The sequence below is a fragment of the Bufo gargarizans genome, chromosome 3, assembly GCF_014858855.1.
Source record: "Bufo gargarizans isolate SCDJY-AF-19 chromosome 3, ASM1485885v1, whole genome shotgun sequence".
NCBI classification, from domain to species: domain Eukaryota; kingdom Metazoa; phylum Chordata; class Amphibia; order Anura; family Bufonidae; genus Bufo; species Bufo gargarizans.
In genome coordinates, this window is record NC_058082.1 from 358,129,800 (window position 1) to 358,148,656 (window position 18,857).

General features: G+C 46.4%; 1 protein-coding gene across 2 annotated transcripts in view; it reads left to right on the plus strand.

Annotated features, from left to right (window-relative positions):
* The first annotated feature begins 3,816 nt into the window (after window positions 1–3,816).
* Window positions 3,817–18,857, plus strand: part of L3MBTL3 (L3MBTL histone methyl-lysine binding protein 3) — a 106,224-nt gene continuing 91,183 nt past the window's right edge. The window contains exons 1-4 of one of the 2 annotated variants that reach the window (XM_044287867.1): window positions 3,817–3,909; window positions 5,193–5,295; window positions 5,502–5,628; window positions 5,709–5,769. In XM_044287867.1, the coding sequence (XP_044143802.1) occupies window positions 5,206–5,295; window positions 5,502–5,628; window positions 5,709–5,769 (278 nt within the window). In that variant the 5' untranslated portion in view covers window positions 3,817–3,909; window positions 5,193–5,205. The remainder of the gene's footprint in view (window positions 3,910–5,192; window positions 5,296–5,501; window positions 5,629–5,708; window positions 5,770–18,857) is intronic. The other variant, XM_044287868.1, reaches the window with a different exon arrangement.

Below are 18,857 nucleotides of genomic sequence, written 5' to 3' on the forward strand. Positions count from 1 at the left end.
CAATGCAGAACAATATACTGCCCCAACAGAACCAAATACCACAGTGCAGCACAATATACTGCCCCAGCAGGACCAAATACCACAGTGCAGCACAATATACTGCCCCAGCAGGACCAAATACCACAGTGCAGCACAAAACACTGCCCCAGCATAACCAAATACCACAGTGCAGCACAAAACACTGCCCCAGCAGGACCAAATACCACAGTGCAGCACAAAACACTGCCCCAGCAGGACCAAATACCACAGTGCAGCACAAAACACTGCCCCAGCAGGACCAAATACCACAGTGCAGCACAAAACACTGCCCCAGCAGGAACAAATACCACAGTGCAGCACAAAACACTGCCCCAGCAGGACCAAATACTACAGTGCAGCACAAAACACTGCCCCAGCAGGACCAAATACCACAATGCAGAACAATATACTGCCCCAGAAGAACCAAATACCACAGTGCAGCACAATATACTGCCCCAGCAGGACCAAATACCACAATGCAGCACAATATACCACCCCAGCAGAACCAAATACCACAGTGCAGCACAATATACTGCCCTAGCAGGACCAAATACCTCAGTGCAGCACAATATACTGACCCGGCAGAACCAAATACCACAATGCAGAACAATATACTGCCCCAGAAGAACCAAATACCACAGTGCAGCACAATATACTGCCCCAGCAGGACCAAATACCACAATGCAGCACAATATACCGCCCCAGCAGAACCAAATACCACAGTGCAGCACAATATACTGCCCTAGCAGGACCAAATACCTCAGTGCAGCACAATATACCGCCCCAGCAGGACCAAATACCACAATGCAGAACAATATACTGCCCCAACAGAACCAAATACCACAGTGCAGCACAATATACTGCCCCAGCAGGACCAAATACCACAGTGCAGCACAATATACTGCCCCAGCAGGACCAAATACCACAGTGCAGCACAAAACACTGCCCCAGCAAGACCAAATACCACAGTGCAGCACAAAACACTGCCCCAGCAGGACCAAATACCACAGTGCAGCACAAAACACTGCCCCAGCAGGACCAAATACCACAGTGCAGCACAATATACTGCCCCAGCAGAACCAAATACCACAGTGCAGCACAAAACACTGCCCCAGCAGGACCAAATACCTCAGTGCAGCACAATATACTGACCCGGCAGAACCAAATACCACAATGCAGCACAATATACCGCCCCAGCAGAACCAAATACCACAGTGCAGCACAATATACTGCCCTAGCAGGACCAAATACCACAATGCAGCACAATATACCGCCCCAGCAGAACCAAATACCACAGTGCAGAACAATATACTGCCCCAACAGAACCAAATACCACAGTGCAGCACAATATACTTCCCCAGCAGGACCAAATACCACAGTGCAGCACAATACTGCCCCAGCAGGACCAAATACCACAGTGCAGCACAAACCACTGCCCCAGCAGGACCAAATACCACAGTGCAGCACAAAACACTGCCCCAGCAAGACCAAATACCACAGTGCAGCACAAAACACTGCCCCAGCAGGACCAAATACCACAGTGCAGCACAATATACTGCCCCAGCAGAACCAAATACCACAGTGCAGCACAAAACACTGCCCCAGCAGGACCAAATACCTCAGTGCAGCACAATATACTGACCCGGCAGAACCAAATACCACAATGCAGAACAATATACTGCCCCAGAAGAACCAAATACCACAGTGCAGCACAATATACTGCCCCAGCAGGACCAAATACCTCAGTGCAGCACAATATACTGACCCGGCAGAACCAAATACCACAATGCAGAACAATATACTGCCCCAGCAGAACCAAATACCACAGTGCAGAACAATATACTGCCCTAACAGCACCAAATACCACAGTGCAGCACAATATACTGACCCGGCAGAATCTACCACAGTGCAGCACAATATACTGCCCCAACAGAACCAAATACCACAGTGCAGCACAATATAATGCCCCAACAGAACCAAATACCACAGTGCAGCACAATATACTGCCCCAGCAGAACCAAATACCACAGTGCAGCACAATATACTGCCCCAGCAGAACCAAATACCACAGTGCAGAACAATATACTGCCCTAACAGCACCAAATACCACAGTGCAGCACAATATACTGACCCGGCAGAATCTACCACAGTGCAGCACAATATACTGCCCCAACAGAACCAAATACCACAGTGCAGCACAGTATACTGCCCCAGCAGAACCAAATACCACAGTGCAGCACAATATACTGCCCTAACAGCACCAAATACCACAGTGCAGCACAATATACTGCCCCAGCAGAACCAAATACCACAGTGCAGAACAATATACTGACCCGGCACAACCAAATACCACAGTGTAGAACAATATACTGTCCTAACAGCACCAAATACCACAGTGCAGCACAATATACCGCCCCAGCAAAACCAAATACCAAAGTGCAGCACAATATACTGCCCCAACAGAACCAAACACCACAGTGCAGCACAATATACTGCCCCAGCAGAACCAAATACCACAGTGCAGCACAATATACTGCCCCAACAGAACCAAACACCACAGTGCAGCACAATATACTGCTCCAGCAGAACCAAATACCACAGAGCAGCACAATATACTGCCTCAGCAGAACCAGATACCACAGTGCAGCACAAATACTGACCCAGCCACAGTATTCAACTGTATCTCTGTCCTGAGGAGGCCAATACAGTTGAATACAAGGGGGACACTTGCGGCTGACGGTCAGATGCATAAGTATTTGATTCTCCTACCAATAAGGGCTCATGCATACAAACGCATTTTCTTTCCATTCCGTTTTGTTTTTTTGCGGACTGTATGCGGAACCATTACTTGGGTCCACAAAAAATAACGGAAGTTACTCCGTGTACATTCTGTTTTCGTAGGTCCGTTTCGCAAAAGGAATAGAACATGTTCTATTATTGTCCGCATTACGGAAAAGGACAGTACTGTTCTATTAGGGGCCAGCTGTTCCATTCCGCAAATTACAGAATGCACACGGACATCATCCGTATTTTTTGCGGACAGCAAAATACATACAGTCGTGTGCATGAGCCCTAAAGAGGACCTTTCACAGTTTTTTTTTTTTTTTAACTGAGTACCTTTACAAGGGGAGTACTCTCCACTGATGCTGCCAGCATTTTTCATTTTTTGAAAGACCCTTCGTCTGGGGCAGACCAGAAAAAAAGAAAAAATCCCCAAAAAATCAGCTGAGGGTATTCTCCATGTAAAAAAAAGTGAAAGTTCCTCTTTGATTAGTGCTGAGAGCATCAGATTGATATGATTCTGGCCATGAGAGGGGCTCTGGTGGCCCCCCGAGAATTTTCCTGTAGGGTCTATCGCCAGTCCACCCCTGGCGGTGCCACATTCTTCATTTTGGGAAGCCCGTAGTGGCAAGCCAAAAAAAATTAAAAATGCTAAAGTGAAAATTGGTGCGGTCCTTAAGGGGTTAAAGCTCATTTTCTCACTTTGAACCCTTTTAAGGCCACCCCAGTACAGTGTTTGGTGACTAAGCTGTTCTGCTGTTGCTTCATGTCTTTCCTATTTTTCCAGCCAGTCGCTATGGAGGGTGGTTTTTGGGGTGCTCAGTGGTTTTAAAAAAAAGTTCTTTACATTTTGGGGCCACAGTCCCCATTTGACACCACAGGTGAGGGGGCCTGCGCGGTCAGCGCCGAGCACCGGGGCGTCACCACAAGCTCCCGGGGGAGGGAGAGGCCCGGCTGGTTTGGAAGCAGAGGGCTCTGGAGTCGTTGCCTTGGAAATAAGAGCCGGGAAGGCGGGTACTACCTAGGGCCGCCCCTTGTCGCCATTTTATGGTGGAAGAGGCGGCTCTGGGACAGAGGAGTGGTGAGGAGTGATGCCCTGCAAAGTGAAAGGGGAGTTTTACTTTGCACTTAGAAAATATAGGAGAAAATATATTTTGCCGGCGCGGGCGGCAGATACGAGTTTTTCCTCAGAGCAAATGACTAGTTTGTCCCGGAGAGCAGAGCGGGCGAGCTCTGCTGTGACTTAGCGGCAGACATTCTGTAGTGAGGGACGTTCTGCCTGTGTGGGTGATGCAGAGTGACTTAGGTGCTGCTTTCGGGGACTGCAGCCATGTCTGGGCTGCATTTATGGAGGACTAGTTCACTATTGGAACTCCGTTCCTTCATCTTCTCACCTGAGGGACTTCGCGCCCCTCTAGTGGCCAGTAATGGTCACTGCAGCCTGTGAAGTAGTTATATAAAGTGTACGTGGGCTGAGGCGATACAGGCGTTAGGGGCGGGGGGTTATTAATAAAGGCAATGGGCACCAAGGCTTCACTTTTATCTAATTAGGAAGTATCTTGTCTATCAGCATTTTCCAGCAGAGGGGAGGGAGGCCAGTTGTAATAGTGAAAGTTCACTTTGTTCTCAGGCTAAAGATTTTCCTCAAAAGACTGTCATTTATTATATATTTTTTATTATAACTTTGGTAATTATGTCTGTTTTGCTCAGTTGTTTTGGTTGCCATTTTGCAAAAGTGTTGGCAGCCATATTGGTTGTCACTTTTGAACTGGCGGCAGACGTTTGTAGCTGTATTTTCACTGACTCCAGCCCGTTTTCTGTTCTGGCATTCTTCATTTGCCCGGGGTCGGTGCTGTTACTTTTTGGAGCCTGATACTACTGAATTGTGAGGTGTCTATAGTGTCAGTCAGTGGCTGAGACCTTCCGTTGACAATGGCTGATGGAGACAGCCCACCTGACATTTCAGTAGTATCGGGGGGCTGAAATTAACGGCACTGATTATGTGCAGAGGGGCTGCAAAACTATGCTGCCAGATACAGTGACCAGCCCTCACTAATGGGCATCTGTCACCACAATTCTGGACTGTTATCTGCTATCATACATGTGTAGTACTGCACACAAGGAGTCCAGACTGCCTTTATTTATTTTCTGAAGTTCCCCCCCCCCCCCCGCTATCAGCCCTGAAAGCTCACAATCACAGATGGGAAGATGGAAATCACTGATCATACACTGAGCAAACGCTGACTGAATGTGAAAGTGGTGCATGTGCATGGATTTCTGCAAACCCCATTCAGATGAATGGGGCAACAAATCTGCCACATGTGGACATATCCTAACATGCTATAGTTTGTATAACAGATTGTCTGTCTGTCTGTCTGTCTGTCTGTCTTCAGGTGGTAAAGGGAAATGTCTCTGGGATCTGCTTCAGACTTTGACCTGATGAATGCTCTGGATTGGAGCAACGGCATTGCTACTCTTCCTGGAAGTCAACTACAGGTCAGAAACCTCATAAACCTTCTTTGGTCATTTAATCTTCTGATATTCCTCCCCTCATGCTTAAAGGGGTTGTGCAAAGATATTGATGATCTATCCTCAGAATAGGTCATCCATATCAGTTCTGTGGGGATCCGACTCCCGGCACTCCCCCACTGCACAACTCCCCCTTTGATGTGTCTGGTAAAATGGTTGGTTTATGTTTCTAGTTCCGCCTCAGTGAGTTTGGGACTTTGGAGATCATTACAGATTCTGACAAGACATTGGACTCTTCCGCCAATATCCAGGGTACAGGGAAATCTGTTCAGAGATCCACTTGCACTATCCCTGAACAAGGTATGGATTGGTTATGATCTTTTGTGATTGGAGCTTCGTCGACGATATATGATGAATCACTGACTCTTTAATTTCCTCAGAAATGAAAAAAAGTGAAGAAAAACCTCATAACGTGGAGAAAAAGGAAATGGTAGAGGACGAGTAAGTTTGTAGATGCAGTTTTCTCACTTTGAGGTTGCATATTCTTCCAGGTATTTACATTTGTTATCCCCTGTCCAAAGCATTGGGATAACCAACTGAATGGGCGTCTGACTGCTGGGACCACCACTAATTGCGAGAATGGGATCCAGTTCCCCTAAATTAATGGAACGGCTGCCGCTCCATTCATTCTCTAAGGTATTACCAGATATAGTACTGTACTCTGACATCTCCGGCAGACCTTTAGAGAATGCATGAAGCAGCACTACATATGCTTGACCAGCCACTCCAGTCATTTGGAGGGACTTGGGACCCCCATTTTTGTCTTTGCTGGGGGTCCCAGCCATCAGATCCCCACCAATCAGGTACTTATCCACCCATTATTCTACGGATAGGTGATAAGTTAATATTTTAGGACAACCCCTTTAAACAGGTTGTCCAAAATAAAATAAATAACATGGTAGCAGCAAATTTTAAAATTCTCAAATCTCATCACTAAGGGCCCATGCACACAACCGTATTTTTGGTCCACAAAAAAAATGGGGATTTATTTTAATGGGGGTGTAAAAAATGTCCTTTCCTCCGTCCCGCAAAAAAAGATAGAACGTGTCCTATTCCATTTTGCGGAAAAGAGTAGGCATTTTTAGCATAGAGCAAGATGTGCGGAATGGGAAAGTGTGGGACACATGCGGCTGGTATCCGTGTTTTGTGGGCACACAAGTTAGCCATATAGAGAACGGAGCAGGGAAGGTGGTGGCTGAAGGACCACTAAGCGCTATCCCCATAGAAGTGAATGAGAGCGCACCGCACTTGTGCAGCCATTGCTCCCATTCATTTATATGGGATGGAAATAGTCAAGCCAGCGCTTGGCTGTTTTCGGCAGACCCATAAAAAAGAATGGAGGGCGGCTGCACATGCGCAGTGCACCCTCCACCACTTTCAGGGCTCCATTCTCGGTGTAGGTGCGGGTTGCAGAGGTGGGACCCGCACCTATTAGACAATGGGAATATATCATAGCGATATTCCCCCATTGTTTGAGATGGGAATACCCCTTTTTAAAGAAGTTGTCCAGGATTTTGATATGGATCGGCAGGTATGTGACACCCTGCACCCCCTGCAATCAGCTGTTGGCTTTTAGCTCTGGCGCTACACAGCTTTGTCCATTGGGTAGTGGATGGAGCTGTGTAGTCACAGCGCTGCTCCCATTGAGGTGAATGGGAGCAGCACTGCAGTTACCACCTCCTTCCACTACATAATAGACAGGGCTATGTAGTACTGTTGCTAGAGCTCGAGGTAACAGCTGGATGATGTTATTTAATACCTCAGTGACCAGGCATCCAGTCTTGGTCTCACAAGACAAATTTCTTATAAATTTCAGAGAGAGAGTCCGTTTCAGATAAGGGGGTAGCTGGGGTAACTCTAGAACAAGGCATTTTTCTCTGATGAGATATATTACAAAGTTTCTTATGTTCACCTGCACCATTGTTTTTTGCAAAGTTGTGTGAAAGTACAATGACAATTTAAATGTATATTTCCATATCATCACCACGACGGCCATACAAGGAGATTGACCCCTGACCTCGGTAGGGGCAGGAAGCAGAGAAAGGTTTAAATGCTCCCCTCCCACCACCAAACACCAGTGTTTCCTGTCCCTACAGAGGACAGGGGCGGAGAAAGGTCTCCGCAGGCAGCTGCCGTGGAGATGAAGATCCAGAAGTGGGAGTCGCGTACCTGCTTCAGCGGGGCCCCCTCCTGTCAGCCCGTGGTCCCGTACCAACGCCGGACAGGGGGGGGGGGGGAGGGAGAGACTCGCCTCCGGTTTCATCTGGGGCCTGCTCCCGGTGCACGGAACGCCCGCTGGTTCATTGAAACCATGCCGGCTGTGCGCCCAGCGCCGGGCGGCGCTATATAAATTCGTCACTTCCGGGTAGCCGGACGTTTCCGGAAGTGACGCGGACGGAGGGGGCCGGTCTCAGGAGGCGGGAGAATTCAAATAGATTCTCGTCCTGCAGTGAGTACATTCCCTATTCTGGGCTGTGTTCAGGATGTCTGCATCGGACCATACAGAGGCCTCTACTCTACCGTCTGTAAGTTCCCCATAGGGGAGAGTTTTTTTTCTTCCTCTCTCACCAGGGCTTATTATTAATGAGGGTTCTCTTGGCTTTTCCAGACTGCAAAAGATCCTCTGAGAAAACCCAAAAAGTCATTAAAGTGCGTTTCTTGCCTCAAACGACTTCCTGATGACTATCCTAAGAAACTATGCAGGGACTGCATTGCTAAAGTTGTCCGGGAGGAACAACCGTCCCTCATGGACGAGATTAGGTCCATGATGCAGGAAGAGATTAAGTCTTCTTTTGTGACCTTTTTCTCTCTTCAAAGAGAGAAACCTGTGGAGCAGCCCTGTCCTGTGGTCCCAGAGCCCGCCGCTAAACGCCACAAACCGGACGATGACGTCTCATCCGACTCTGAGGTTTATGGGGGTTCAGCTTCCTCCTCTAAACATATGGAGGATGAAGACAAGCTCTCTGAGCGGGATTTTTCTGAAAACAGAAGAAAATTTTATTTTTCCTCTGAAGATATGCCCGAGCTCTTAAAAGCCGTCAGAGCTACCATGGGAGTAGAGGAAGTGGCTTCTACGCCATCAGTACAGGATGAAATGTTTGGGGGCCTCAGGATAAAGAAATCCAGAGTCTTCCCCATTAACGAAAACATCAAAGGGATGATTTTGGATGAATGGGCAGATCCGGAGAAGCGGCTAGGTGTCGCCAGATCTTTCCAAAACCGGCTTCTCTTTGATCAGGAAGAAGCTAGAACATTTAATACCATTCCTGATTGACGCCCAGGTAGCTAGGGTCAATAAGAAAACCAGCCTTCCATTCGAGGATGCTTCTCAGCTCAGAGACCCTCTGGATAGAAAGGCCGACGGCCTGCTGAGAAGATCCTGGGAAGCAGCTATGCTCACGCTTAAATCGAACATAGCAGCCACATCAGTCGCTAGATCTATGTTCATCTGGCTCTCTGAGTTAGAGAATAGGGCCACCAGTGATCCCTCAACAGATGAATTTGTGAGCGCCATTCCCCTGTTAAAATCCGCTACAGCTTTTTTGGCAGACGCCTCCGCGGAGTCGGTACGGTTTTCAGCAAAGGATGCGGGTCTGTCCAATGCAGCTCGCCGTGCCTTGTGGGTGAAGTGCTGGTCGGGGGACAAAGTATCAAAGTCCAGACTATGCGGTATCCCCTTTTTCTGGAGAGCATATCTTCGGACCTGAACTAGAGAAAATCCTAGAAAGGGCCTCCGACAAAAAGAAGGGTTTTCCGGAGGAAAAGGTCTATAAAAGGAAGTATCCCTTTCGTGCCCCTTCCAACCAGGGTAGTCAATACACCGGTAAAGGCAAGTCGGGCTGTTATAGTTACCCCAAGGGGGGGGAAAGGTAGGGCTCCCGCTTCTGTCCCCCAAAGAGGAAATGGAAACCAATGACATCGGGGTGGGGGGGAGATTGAGGATGTTTTTTACCCGCTGGGAGGAAATATCCTCAAATTCCTGGGCTCTGAGGATTGTAAGGTCGGGTTACAGAATACAGTTCTCGGATCCTCCCCCAAAGAGGTTTCTAGTCACCAAGGTGGCAATCCCAGACTCCAATCATCCCATGTACGTGGGCATCCGGGAATTACTCGCAAAAGGGGTAGTGACGGAAGTACCTCAATCCGAAAGGGGAGGGGGTTTCTACTCAAACCTATTCCTAGTGAAGAAGAAGGAAGGTTCCTACCGCACCATAATAAACTTAAAGCGCCTGAACAGATACATCACCTACCAGAAGTTCAGGATGGAGACCCTAAGATCTATAGTCCCTTTGCTCCAGAGCAACTCAGTAATGTGCTCGGTCGATCTGACCGACGCCTACTATCATGTACCAATACATCCCAGCTCTCAGCAGTTCTTAAGGTTCGCGGTCAAAGACCATCAGGGCAAGATTCTTCATTACCAATTTACCTCTCTCCCCTTCGGCATATCTTCAGCCCCTCGAGTTTTTACAAAGCTAATGATCGAGGTAGTGGCTTATCTAAGAAAGAAAGGTCTGACGGTTTTTCCGTACTTAGACGACTTCCTGATCTCAAACAGCTCCGCTCATCTCCTGCTGAAAGATCTAAGTTTCTTCCGTCAAACCCTAGAGGGTCTGGGTTGGCTGATCAACATAAAAAAATCTCAGTTAGATCCGACAACAAAGATCCAGTTCCTGGGGGTTATTCTGGATTCACAGAAACAGATAACCTGCTTACCTCAGAGCAAGATACAGGACATCCAGAGGAAGATCTCCATCTTCAGCTCAAGGAATCTCTATTCTATCAGAGACTCAATGAGTCTACTGGGGATCCTCACATCCTGCATTCCGTCCGTTCAGTGGTGTCAGATCCACTTTCGAACCTTACAGATGTGGATCCTCAGGGTTTGGGACAGAAGAGAATCTTCCTTAGACCAAAAGGTGATCATCCCTCAAAGAGTAAAGACCTCCCTTCTTTGGTGGAAGGACAAGCTAAAAATCTCCAAGGGGGTGCAGTGGTCAAGGAATCCCTATGCCCAGATCACCACAGACGCAAGCCAGTACGGTTGGGGAGCAAAGGTCGGAGAAGCTTATTACCAGGGAGTCTGGTCCAAATCTTTCAGCCTTCAGTCATCAAATCTCCGAGAATTGATGGCAGTCTGGAAAACTCTAAAGCAGGCAAAGATTCATCTTCAGGGCCATCACGTAAGAGTCCTGTCAGACAATACGACAGTGATAAGATATTTAAACCATCAGGGGGGCACAGGTTCGGGCAGCCTACTGGAGTTGTCGACAAAAATATTCGCCCGGGCCGAAGCGAACGTCCAGTCAGTATCTGCAGTCCACCTAAAGGGGTCTCTAAACGTGGAGGCAGACTACCTAAGCCGGGCGAGAATAGATCACTCGGAATGGTCCTTAAACGAGGACGTCTTCCGGATGATAGTGGGCAAGTGGGGGAGTCCTACAATAGATCTTTTTGCCACTCGAGTAAACTCAAAGTTGCCAGTTTTTTTGTTCCCTACACCCCAGAGACAGCCCGAGGTTTCTGGACGCCTTCTCTTTCAGATGGAACCGAGGTCTCCTTTATGCTTTCCCTCCTCTTCCCTTAATACCGAGGGTGGTACAGAAGATCGTACAAGACAGTACTGCAGTCATACTGGTGACACCCTACTGGCCAAAGAGGAGCTGGTTCCCAATCCTGTGGAACCTTGCCAGCGAAGACCCTTGGATCCTGCCAAAGAGACGAGACATACTGCACCAAGGTCCGATCCTACACCCGGACTTCCTCAACCTAGCAGCCTGGATCCTGAGACCCAGATCCTAAAGCGTCAGGGTCTATCAGATGCAGTAATCTCAACCCTAAAGGCTTCCAAGAAGAAGGTGACCTTTTCAATTTACCTAAAGATCTGGAAGCGTTTCTGCTCGTGGTCAGGTTCGCCTTCACCAAATACCTCGGCCCCAAACATCCAAATGATTCTGGATTTTCCACAAAGAGGTTTTGACATGGGATTAAGACCGTCCACACTCAAGGTACAAATATCAGCTCTTAGTTGCTTCTACGACACAGAGCTGGCAGGTCATAGGTGGATAAAACGCTTCATGAAGGCAACAACAAGGCTACGTCCGACCCTAAGACCTCATGTACCCTCCTGGGATCTGGACATCGTCCTTAGGGGACTATCTCATCCTCCGTTTGAACCTCCTGAGTGACTGCTCCTTGAAGCACAAATCCTACAAGACTGCATTCCTGGTTGCCATCACTTCAGCCAGAAGGATAAGTGAATTACAGGCTCTTTCAATTAGAGAGCCTTACTTACAGGTCCTGGATGACAGGATAGTCCTAAAATTAGACCCGTGTTTTCTACCAAAGGTAGTCTTGAAATTTCATAAGGACCAGGAGATCACCCTTCCTTCCCTATTTGACAACCCATCCAATGATCGGGAATCTACCCTTCATTCACTCGATGTCAGACGGGCAGTACTGGATTATTTAGAGACCACTAAAAACTTTAGGAAATCAGATTGCCTCTTTATCCAGTTTGGAGGAAGAAACAAGGCTCAGAAAGTTTCCAAGTCCTCCATTGCCAGATGGATCAAAGCTACCATCACTTCCTGTTATTCCTTACAGAATCTTTCGGGCCCGGGCAATATCAAAGCCCACTCTACCAGGGCAATGTTTTCTTCTCAGGCAGAAAGAGCAGGTGTCTCCCTAGAGGAGATCTGTAAGGCTGCCACGTGGTCCAGTATCCATACCTTTGCCAAACATTATAGGTTGGACCTCTTTAAAAAGACTGATATGGCATTCTGACAAAAAGTCCTTCAGTCTGTGTCCCACCCATAGATTCATATTTGATATACCTCCTTGTATGGCCGTCGTGGTGATGATATGGAAAGCCGGAATTAGTACTTACCGGTAATTCATTTTCCATGAGATCACCACGACGGCCCGTATTTCCCTCCCCATTGTCTATGCGGGGGTTGATATGATGTAATATCTTCTCCTGTTTGCTTATTCTTTCACGTGTGTATCCACCACCCTTTACTCTGATATTTTGGAAGCACTGGTGTTTGGTGGTGGGAGGGGAGCATTTAAACCTTTCTCTGCTTCCTGCCCCTACAGAGGTCAGGGGTCAATCTCCTTGTATGGCCGTCGTGGTGATCTCATGGAAAATGAATTACCGGTAAGTACTAATTCCGGCTTTTCACCTGTTCTAACACAGTTCGTTAAATCAGTAGCTACCCAAAAATGTTTTCACTAATTCTCCTATGCATTGATATGCCAAATATGTGTACACTGGGCTACATTTACTAATTCTGTCTTATATTAAGACAGTGTAAATTTAGGCTAGACAGTCTAAAGATGCACCAGATTTATCACAGTGGCTGATGCTTGTTGATAAATCTGGGTTGGCACGCTATTATCACTTGGCGCCCATTGTTGCATCACGCCCCCTTATCAGACTGGCTAAAAAAAAAGTCCAGAATTCTTGGATTTTTTTTTAAAATAAAACATCTCTGCCATTGTTCTCAATACACTAGTGACCTGTTAAAATAATCCTAATATATAAAAAGCAAGCTGTGTCGCCAAGGACACACATCTCCGAATACATTCAGCAGTCAAATGGAGTAACCACTTCAGCCAGTCAGCAATAGGAGGAAGCAGTCATACATAGTGCTTAACAGTAACGTCTGAGGCATAGCTTCTCAGTCTGTCTCTCATCTCCTTGCATGGACTATTCTGATAAATGTGCTGGTTTACATGTAAACTGTATTTAAAGGGGTTGTCTCATCTTAGACATTTGTGGCATATCGCTAGGATAGCTCCCCCGTGCTGAGATCAAGGGAGCCATCAGGTTGCTATGGCAGCCTCTGGCCTTCTGAAGTCTCTAAAGCCTTCCAGAGCAATGTTCCTATCGCATAGAAACACAGTGAATCTCCCATAGGCTGCAATGTTAAATCATTGCAGTTGAGTAGCGATCAGACTACTTCATGTTAGTCTCCTAGGGAGACTTAAAATAAGTGAAAAAAAGTAAACGCAAAAAAACTAAGTTTTGAAATACATTAAAAATATATATAATATATTCAAATCACCGCTCTTCCATATAATAAAGAAAAAATTATTGGCGTTGTCGTATCCCAAAATGCCCATACTATTAAGGCTACTTTCACACTTGCGTTAGGAGCGGATCCGTCTGGTGTCTGCACAGACGGATCCGCTCCTATAATGCAAACGCTTGCATCCGTTCAGAACGGATCAGTTTTCATAACTGTTTATTTCAGATCTGATTTTTCACTTCGGAAAACTCAGATCCGACAGTATATTCTAAACACAGAAGCGTTCCCATGGTGATGGGGACGCTTCAAGTTAGAATATACTGAGAACTGTGTACATGATGCTGCCAGGCAGCAGGGGGCAGACCCCCCCCCCTGTATTTAACTTATTGGTGGCCAGTGCGGCCCCCCCCCCCTCCCTCCCCAGTATTGTAACCAGTGCGGCCCCCCTCCCTCTATATTCATCGGTGGCCAGTGCGGATTCCCAGTATTAAATATGACCAGTGCGGCCTCCCCTTCCCTCCCTCCCTCCCCAGTATTAAATATGACCAGTGCGGCCTCCCCCTCCCTCTATATTCATTGGTGGCCGGCCAGTGCGGATTCCAAGTTTTGTGACCAGTGCGGCCTCTCTTCCCCCCCCCCCCCTCCCCTCCCTTCCCTAATTAAAATCACCCCCCCCCCCCCCCCATCATTGGTGGCAGCGGAGAGTACCGATCGGAGTCCCAGTTTAAATCGCTGGGGCTCCGATCGGTTACCATGGCAGCCAAGACGCTATTGCAGTCTTGGCTGCCATGGTTACTTAGCAATAAATACAAGCATTATACTTACCTGAAGAGCTGCGATGTCTGTGTCCGGCCGGGAGCTCCTCCTACTGGTAAGTGAAAGGTCTGTGCGGCGCATTGCCTATAGCACAGACCTGTCACTTACCAGTAGGAGGAGCGCCCGGCCGGTCAGACATCGCAGCTCTTCAGGTAAGTATAATGCTTGTATTTATTGCTAAGTAACCATGGCAGCCAAGACTGCAATAGCGTCTTGGCTGCCATGGTAACCGATCGGAGCCCCAGCGATTTAAACTGGGACTCTGATCGGTACTCTCCGCTGCCACCAATGATGGGGGGGATTTTAATTAGGGGGGGAGGGGAGGCCGCACTGGTCATAATACTTGGAATCCGCACTGGCCACCAATAAATATAGAGGGAGGGGGAGGCCGCACTGGTCATATTTAATACTGGGAATCCGCACTGGCCACCGATGAATGAATATAGAGGGAGGGGGGCCGCACTGGCTACAATTAATACTGGGGAGGGAGGGGGGGCCGCACTGGCCACCAATAAGTTAATTACAGGAGGAGGGGGGGGTCTGCTGGGGGCAGTCATGTACACAGTTCTCAGTATATTCTAACATGAAGCGTCCCCATCACCATGGGAACGCCTCTGTGTTAGAATATACTGTCGGATCTGAGTTTTACGATGTAACTCAAATCCGATGGTATATTCTAACATAGAGGCGTTCCCATGGTGATGGGGACGCTTCAAGTTAAAATATACCATCGGATCGGAGAAAACTCCGATCTGATGGTATATTAATAGGGACTCCTGACTTTACATTGAAAGTCAATGGGGGACGGATCCGTTTGAAATTGCACCATATTGTGTCAACGTCAAACGGATCCGTCCCCATTGACTTGCATTGTAAGTCTGGACGGATCCGTTTGGCTCCGCACGGCCAGGCGGACACGAAAACGCTACAAGCTGCGTTCGGGTGTCCGCCTGCTGAGCGGAGCGGAGGCCAAACGGTGCCAAACTGATGCATTCTGAGCGGATCCGCATCCACTCAGAATGCATTGGGGCTGTACGGATCCGTTCGGGGCCGCTTGTGAAAGCCCTCAAACGGAACTCGCAAGCGGAGCCCCGAACGCTAGTGTGAAAGTAGCCTAAAATATAAAAATATTTATCCCGTACAGTGAATGGCGTAATGGAAAAAATAAAAATGTCCGATTTGATTTTTTTAAATGTGTTGCTTCGCCCCCCATTATACACACTCCAAAATAGTATCAATAAAAACTACGGATCCTCCCGGAAAAAATTAGAAGGAAATATAACAAATTAATGGGGGAAAAAAACTTTACTGTTTTTCTTAAAAAATCAAACAAACAAACAAACAAAAAACATGGTATCGCTGTAATCGGACTGATCCAGAGAATGAAGGACACAGGTCAGTTTTACCACATAGGGAGCACGGTATAAGGCCCCCTGCACATGAACGTGTGCTTCCCGTTTCCGTATTGCGGACCGCGTTTGCGAATCCGCAATACACGGGTGCCGTTCCGTGGGCATTCCGCCTCACGAATGCGGACCTATTCACTTGAATGGGTCCGCAAATCCGGAGATGCGAAATGGTACGGAATGGAAGCATGGAACGGAACCCTACGGAGTGCTTCCGTGGGGTTTCCTCCCGTACTTCCGTTCCGCAAAAAGATGTCCTATCTTTTTGAGGAACAGCCGGATCGCGGACCCATTCAAGTGAATGGCTCCGCTGCAGCTGCCCCACGGACTGTGCTCGTGCATTGCGGCCCACATTTTACGGGCTGCACCACGACCACGGGGCGCACACGAACAGGGCGACCACGTGCACCACGACCACGGGGCGCAGGGGGACTTAACGAAACCCATAAAAGTATGGCAGAATTGCGTTTTGTTTTGTTTTTTCTCTCTAATTTCATCCCATTTTAGAATTTCTTTCCAGCTTCCCACTACATGGTATGCAATATTAAATGGTGCCATTAGAAAGTGCAACTTATCCCGCAAAAAAAAAAAGTCCTCATATAGATATGTGAACAGAAAAATAAAAAACTTATGGCTCCAGGAGGACAGGGAGTAAAAAACTGAAAATCGCTGAGTCAGGAAAGGGTTAAAGGAAGTTGTCAGGATTATAAAATTATGGCTTTTTTTTTTTTAATTAAGAAAAAAATTGCACCACACCTGTCTACAGATTGTTTGTGGCATTGCATCTCAGCTCCGTCAACTTCAAATGGCCCAGAGCTGCAGTAGCAGACACAGCATGGGGTGAGGTGTGTTGCTGTTTCTGGAAGAAAGCAGCCGTATTTCTTTAATCCTGTAATCCTGGACAATCCCTTTAAATCTTCCTGCAACCTCTGCATATGGTGTTACTCCTCCTGTTACCACTACTGGTATGTTTGGGGGCACGTACATTCTGTGTGATATGAACATATTAATGCATGAGCACATGATGACCATGCAAATTGTCCAATGAATGGTTTCTCGGGGTAATACATGAGCTTTGTGTTTCTGCAATCACCATGTACAGATCACTGATTATTTCAGTGTCTGTGTTTGGGAGAACTGTGAGCAAGTGTGTGTAGTGCCAACAGATGGGTCACATAAGTTATTGTAGGCCAAAAAGGGCGTACTAACCATCTGCCTGGAGCAGTAAATTGCCATGGCAACCAAAAAGTTGGAAGATCTGTCCCTAAAGTTGTAAATTTATATAATAAATACAAAATGTAACGTGAGTTATTTACTTGTGCAAATTCTATTCCTTTCAGCTTACACTGGGTGACAAAGTCAAAAAGTTCTAGAAAAGCATCTAGTTTTCATTATTTTCTAGTAGTGATCGACTGTCTTTTAATAGGGTGAGCGAAGTGAGCTATGGATCCTAGATCTTGACTTGAAAACCATTTTAAAACAGGCATCTGAAGTCGGCATCGGTACCAAATGGTCCCTCGGAACCGAAGCTGACCAAGTTTTAAAATAGTTTTCAAGTTCAAAAAAATCTTTTTTTTTTTTTTGAACATAATTTTTATTGTTTTCAGAAGAAAAAGAACAGGTAAGTGTCACATACAGAGCCCAAAATGTATGTTTTGTCTGCAGCATTAAGAATCATTATAAATCTTCTAATATACTCTGTATGGTGTCATCATTTTTAACATAATAATTAACAGAGCAGGTTATATAAACATTACTATAAGTAACATTGGGAGAATAGAGGAAAGGAAATGGATATAAAGGAGTAAGGGGGGGGGGGAGGGGGGGGGAGTGACAAGGAGTGTTAAGTACATCTGAGCTTTACCTATCTGTTAGGACTGTGTTAAATTTGGAGTGAAGCCAACAATCCCATGCAAGTTTAAACTTGGCTCGTTTATTGGATATGGAAGCATTGAACATCTCACATAGACAGTTGTTATTAACAGCATTTATAATTTCCGCTAGTGGAGGGGGGTTTGGATTCTTCCAAAAGTAGGCAATTTTCATTCTAGTGGCCACAATTACATGAGTAACAACTACTCTAATAGTATGAGGAAATAAGTCTAAATCCACGGAGAGTAAGGCCTGAGCTATAGATAGTGAGATTGGGATATTACATATTTGAGTAAGGATACGATTAATTGAGTTCCAGACCGGTTTGATGTCTCCGCATTCCCACCATATGTGTTCCATGTCGGCTTCAGCTGCAGAACATCTCCAGCAGACATGGGATGATAGAGGGTACATCTTGGATAATCTGTAGGGTGTATAGTACCATCTATAAAGCATTTTCCTGGAGTTTTCAAGATGGTTAATACATTTAGAAGAAGCCCGTATAATAGAGAATGCAGTTTCCCATTGTTCTGAGGAAATCTTCAAGCTTAATTTTGATTCCCATTTATTTAGTAAAGGGGTCAGTGGTGAGTCCGATCTCTCCGCCATAAGGTGATAGCTGAGAGATAGGGCCTTGAGGGTACTTAGAGGGTTTCGTAAGATTCCCACTATTTTACAAGTGTCAGAGGAAGTGGGGAGGGTTACCCCAGACAAAAAATGTCTGATTTGTAAATACTTATAAAAATCTCTATGGGGAACCTTAAATTTTCCTGCCAGGTCTGTAAAGGAGTTTAAAGTCTTATTGGTGTAGAGTTGACTTAGGTTCTTAATCCTTAGGTCGGTCCAATTAGAGATCCTTAAGTGTGGGATACATCTCTCCAATGTCCCCAAGGGGATGTCTGTAAATGAGACATTAATAAGTTTTAGTTTTGTCGTCAATAGGATCCAGAGTTCAAAAGCGGCCTGAATTGTGGGACATAAATTTGGGATGCGAATGTTTCCCAATAGGGAGTTGGAGAAGAAAAATAATTGGGGGTTTTTAACACCCATGATATAGTTTTCGATTGTGACCCAGTGCTTGTTAGTCTGGTTTAACCAAGTGTATCTCAGTTGTTCTAAAATACACGCCCTATAGTACTTGATTATAGAGGGGCATCCCAGTCCTCCTTTGGCAATGGGTAGATACATTACATCTGCCTGAATCCTTGGTTTTTTATCTTGCCATACAAATTTAAGAAGTAGTGTTTGGATTTCTTTTAAGTTTTTTATGGGAATAGAGATTGGGAGGTTGCGGAATAGGTATAGTATTTGTGGGATGATGAACATTTTTAGGGCCGCTATTCTTCCCATCCAAGAAATTTCACAATTTTTCATTTTGTTTAGGTCCAATTTGATTTTTTCT